Here is a 5,584-nt window from a genome sequence, read left to right as displayed (position 1 = left end):
CTGGTTTCGATACCACGATTATGACGTCATATCGGTGTATGTAACAGAATAATGTGCGTTTCATAACAAGTTCCGGAGATTCCATAGGAAATTTATTTCAATGACGTAACAATGGTGTTACAGAATTAAGAAACGTTATTCACACATCATAATTAAAATTTATATGAGTAATTGTTTAAAGCGAGTAACTAAACAAGCAGCAAAATATTGTAGAGTAAGTTTTACATAATTGTGTAGCTGGAAAACGGAGGAAGAATTTCAAAAATTTGACACAACTTTTAAAATCATGGATTGATAATCGAGTCAAAAGTTTACAAAAAAAGCAAAATATAGATTGACAATATTGTGTACCCATGGTTGTCTGTGTATTATGTTGAAATCTAAAAACGACGTAAAAACTTGTCTAAAATTTGCTAGATGGCGCACTAGAGCTTGATGATCGCCGACCTCGATTGTCCGACCCCAACCCATTTCACTAACAATAAAAATCTTATATTAATTAACATAGAAATAAAAAGTTGGTTTTGCAAAACAAAAAATTTTGAACAATCAAAAAACAACATGTGAATTTTGCGTTTGTACCAAAGTAAATCAATTCCACCTATTCATCCTCGCACGACGGGGCAACGACAGTCGTTATAACACAGGTGTTCTGTTTCATACACCTCATGCACGCTTATTAGTTACTACGTATGTAGCTTATTTATCCTCGCATGGCGGGGCAACGGCAGTCCTTATAACACGGGTGTTCTGTTTTATAAACCTCGTGCCTGCTTACAAGTTACCACGTATTTAACTTTGTGGGTGATTATTTTATGTATGGCTGACAATTTAGAAAACCCATTAGTGACCACTGGGTTGGAGAAACTGCTGTTAAGATTCTTACACAAGAACGCAACTCTGTAGGAGATAGTTTGTTTCGGGCCAGTAACTTTCTATTTTATCTTTCTATATGGATGAGGTCCGGCAGTACGACTTGCTATGGATCCTGAGATTGAGGCAAGTAACCAAAGTGTTTGGTAAAAAAATTATATTTTTTATTTGGTGACAAACCAATATAACCCCCATTCGCCATCCCCACATAAACACTACCCACCTGGAACGTTCAGTATCTCTTGTATCGTAGAAAGATATTTCTTTGCGTTCTTCGGGAGGTCTTCATATTTCCGACACTCTGAAGTGGGGGTTCCCCAACCAGGCATTGTGATGTAATCAACCTCCACCTCGCTGAGGACCTCGAGTGACGCTGCAGAAAGGGTTGGTTTTTTATGCCAGTTTAAATATCAATTTATGAAATGGTAGTGTAACGAATGTCACTGCCCCGCCATGCGAGGATAAATAAGTTACATATGTGGTAACTTGTAAGTAGGCACGAGGTGTATGAAACAGAACACCCGTGTTATAACGACTGTCGTTGCCCCGCCATGCGAGGATAAATAAGTTACATACGTGGTAACTTGTAAGCGGGCACGAGGTGTATGAAACAGAACACCCGTGTTATAACGACTGTCGTTGCCCCGCCATGCAAGGATAAATAAATTACATTCATTACAATCATACATACCCGGAAACAACGGAAGAGGTTTCCCGTTATGTTTGTAAGCGACCCCAATCTTTATTTCATCGAATCCGTCAAGGATATCAAGCTTCGTGATAGCAACGCTGGGATGTAAACATGTACGTGGTTTATATAGTTTATATAAACTAGTACAACATGATAACTTAGATAAGCAGGTTCTGTTCTACCTTGCATGGGAATCGATAAGATTAAAGACACAGCTACCCCAACACCTAGTTGTGATCATTAAGTTGAAATAATGCTTGTTAAGTGCCTTTACCAAACACACATATGCCCACCAGTATCGAGCATTGAACTCGGTATCCGTCGGTTACGATCCAAAGCACATAATATATAGTAGGATGGGGGAAGATGGGACACCTTTAGCACATAATGTCCAAATAACCTGATCGTGTTTTAAACAATTAACAACAGTCCATGGGAGTTGTGAAGATACGGTTTTATAATTCTTTGAATGTTTTTTGTTTACTACCAAATGGGACGAGAAAATAAATTGGAATCCCATCTTCCCCCACCCTACTACATAAATTTAAGCCCAAACTTGGCGCGTAATTACATCAATAAATTTCCCACCAACCTTGTAAGGTTATTCAGCACATGCGAATACTTAACAATAACCAGATCCAACCAACCACACCTGCGTGGTCTCCCAGTTGTCACACCAAACTCATGGCCTACCTTTTGTAATGTATCACCAATCTCCTGTGATGTCATAATGGTTATTATGATACATGAACACACATGTTAACAGTATGTTGATGACAGCTATTGTGAAGTGATTGTCAGTAGATTAAAATTAATGACATAAACAGGAGGGGGATCTAATTTCAATATATTGCTTGAGAACATAATGAACTAAATTGAATGCCATCCACATGAAAAGTAAAACCAATTCCCTAAAACTATAATGAATCAAATCTTAATAAAACTTAAGGTCACGTAGATTTAGATTAACAGGTGATGTCTCCGATATCATGTTAATCAAATGTTAAAAAGAGAGCTTAGCTAAACTTGTCAAATCCCACCTAATGTTAAGTAACTGTTGTTGTTGCTGTCATCCATAAGAACATATTTTGTAAATAAATCACTCTTCTGGTACGTAAAACAAAAATGTTCACCATAAAGAGCTATACGAATTACAATTGTGAATCACAATACATGATTCAACGCTTAACATGGGGCGCTGTGGTAACATTCATACATGAGCTATTCAAAGCAGGGTAACTGACTATTAAGGTTATATTAGTAATTAGTATAACTACAGAATAACAACAGTGACAATTGTGACGTAATGGATTCAAAGCTAACAAAAATAAAACAATACTAACGGTAACGAAACGGGATTATGTGCAATAAAAGTAACTACCTATCAAAGCAAGATACTCACGTTTAGTTGTTCTGTTGGGAAAGGTCCAGCCCCCACTCTTGACGTGTAAGCCTTTACAATACCAACGACGTCACCCACGCTGCATGGGGGGATGCCGAGTCCTGTGCAAACGCCCCCCACCGTGCAGTTTGATGACGTTACATAAGGATAGGTGCCTAGGTGGTGGAAACATGAGAATTATCATCATGGGGCAGAATTATAAATATGTCATAAATAACTAAATGGTAAAAAACATTATATTTTTAGGTATAATTAAACATAGGGGCAAGTATACAGATCTAGGCTGGATACAAATAAAAAGTAGAGCATTATAGTTTTGTGATTATTTCATCTCCTTTTGTTACTTGGTTAAGGTAGCAAGCCAGTAAACCCTGAACCCCAGATCCCATGCCAGGGGTACGACCATGGAACCTTGCTACTATAGAATTAGTTGATGATGTATCCAATGATATAAACATGCAGAATAATATGAAATAAAAATATAAATCAAACATACAAATATTAAACATTATATAAATACATCAAACTATTTCTCTTGGTGATTACAAAGTAGTTTGAACGATTAGTTACCTACCAAAGTCGATATCAAGCATAGTTGCATTTGCCCCCTCAATTAAGATGGTTTTGTTATCGTTTGAATGTATTTGTTCATTCATGTAATGAACAACGTCCTTTACCTGGTATATAAGTAATTTATGCATAGTGATGGCTACGAGGTATTCGTTTATATTTTGATTATCAGAGACAAAGTATTTATGTGTGTCCTATTAATAGAATACACATTTAATGAAAAGGACTAAAACACTTTTAAAAACTTGTTTTTATTGCATCGGTTGACTAAGACCATAATTTGTATTCAGCTAAAAGTTACAACAATCACATAGTATTGTTGTGTTATTGTAAATTAAACAAATAAGCAGACAATACATTTGTTATAATCAATAGTTATACCACATAAGAACTTAAATAACCTTTTCAATGCTAAAGAAAACTTTCTATACACATGATTTATTCCATGGTTACAACACATAGTATTGTTTCAAGTTAAAAACACACACATACCATGCATTACAGAATCTATAAAAACCTTCTCCATCCAACAACAACCTACCATTGGCTGCAGTTCAACTTTGTACGTTTTATAATTTTCCAATTCCTCGTCGATATTTATTTCAAGATCCGGAAATTGTTGTTGATATAATTCGGCCAACGCTCGGAACCTGGGGCATCATATCAACTATTATTAGTAGGTACCAGGTAGTTACGTTATATGTATAGTTAAGCTTTGGGGCAAAATAATTTTGTAGACCTGTGTGTTTTGATGTCATATCCAGGTCTTTTTCACCAACTATTAGCAAGCTATAGGAAGCAGGACGTGATACTATGAACTACGTAACAGACAAAACTAAGTCCAACAAATTGCATCAACTTTTCAAACAGAAAATAATGTAAATATTCCCACTTCCCAGTATTAAAACTAACCATAAATTAAAACACTGCATGGGTATGCAAACGGTGCATTTCACTCATCTAATTAATGTAATGTTGCTCACAGGAAACAACCTGCAACGTAGCAGCTTTTTTCCATTCTTTCTTATCCTGTGTTTCACATTTCCGTGTTCGCATTTATTACAAAATGTATTTGCTCAACAAAAGCTAAAGCGTGATACCGACTATCGTTTTCCAGCCACACGAGGAAGCAAGTTACACATAATATTTAAACAATACTTTACTTTTTCTCAAACCCCTCCTGGCTTCCCATAAGATCGGACACTCGCAACCCCATTCTTCCTGCTTTACTTGAGTACGTTGGTCCAATTCCTTTCTTTGTGGTGCCAAGTCTGTAGATGGAGGCCAGGTAGGAGTTTCAAGGATCGCAATAAATTGCAACTGGCCACCAATGTCTACTATACTATATATATATTTATTATATATAAGTTATATTTGTTGATATTCTATAGAAAAGACAATCCCTGCTGTAAGTTATTTAGTAAAGCCAAACCTTCACCACTTTTTTAAAATGGGGTATCGGATTAGGTCTAACTTACAAACAATTGATATTTATCCCACAGTCTAATTGGGGCGGATTCCCTTTAATATTTTCAGTCAAACTTACTTTCCATGCCCCTTCATGGCTTCCAACAATCCATCAATCTTCTGATGGAATCCAAAGACAATATGAGCTCGATCGGAAACGATCAGGTTCTCCCTCCACCATGTTAGACCTGTTCAATGATTATCACAAATATGTAAAAGCATAATGTTGCGAGTGCATGAAGCGACATCTTATCCCAACTTTTAGAACATGGGGTGAGATCATATGCTTCAATCTGTTAACTGCTCATCTGGTATGAAGAAATATAGTGTATTTCTAACATTTTGTCCGCCATCTGGCAAGACTTCATCCGAGAATAAAACGTTGAAAACTCACTATGTTTTGTTCATACCAAATGAGCCACTAAGCAAATATTTAGAGCAGGAGTGACAGAATATCTTATGCATTAGCTTTCTAGTTTCAAATCTTTCTACCTTTTAGGGATGTGCCGAGCCGAGCCCGAACTCAAAAGCTCGTGCCCGAGCGTCTCCTTTTTTGACGCTCGGCGCTCGGCTGAAAACTG

The 5,584-nt window shown here is 36.7% G+C and overlaps 1 protein-coding gene across 2 annotated transcripts in view; it reads right to left on the bottom strand.

The window, feature by feature from the left end:
* The window catches only part of LOC100177939 (adenylosuccinate synthetase isozyme 2), a 7,058-nt gene extending 1,833 nt beyond the window's left edge, over nucleotides 1-5,225 (bottom strand). The window contains exons 1-9 of one of the 2 annotated variants that reach the window (XM_026839335.1): nucleotides 5,083-5,223; nucleotides 4,700-4,807; nucleotides 4,078-4,186; nucleotides 3,541-3,643; nucleotides 2,967-3,121; nucleotides 2,157-2,281; nucleotides 1,565-1,662; nucleotides 1,097-1,246; nucleotides 80-475 (exon numbers count right to left, since the gene is read on the bottom strand). In XM_026839335.1, the coding sequence (XP_026695136.1) occupies nucleotides 426-475; nucleotides 1,097-1,246; nucleotides 1,565-1,662; nucleotides 2,157-2,281; nucleotides 2,967-3,121; nucleotides 3,541-3,643; nucleotides 4,078-4,186; nucleotides 4,700-4,807; nucleotides 5,083-5,099 (915 nt within the window). In that variant the 5' untranslated portion in view covers nucleotides 5,100-5,223 and the 3' untranslated portion in view covers nucleotides 80-425. Of the gene's footprint in view, nucleotides 1-79; nucleotides 476-1,096; nucleotides 1,247-1,564; nucleotides 1,663-2,156; nucleotides 2,282-2,966; nucleotides 3,122-3,540; nucleotides 3,644-4,077; nucleotides 4,187-4,699; nucleotides 4,808-5,082 lie in introns of those variants that run through there. The other variant, XM_026839336.1, reaches the window with a different exon arrangement.
* Nucleotides 5,226-5,584: the final 359 nt, after the last annotated feature.

This window comes from Ciona intestinalis, unplaced genomic scaffold (assembly GCF_000224145.3).
Source record: "Ciona intestinalis unplaced genomic scaffold, KH HT000185.1, whole genome shotgun sequence".
Taxonomy (NCBI): domain Eukaryota; kingdom Metazoa; phylum Chordata; class Ascidiacea; order Phlebobranchia; family Cionidae; genus Ciona; species Ciona intestinalis.
This window is presented reverse-complemented; position numbering and strand designations above follow the sequence as displayed.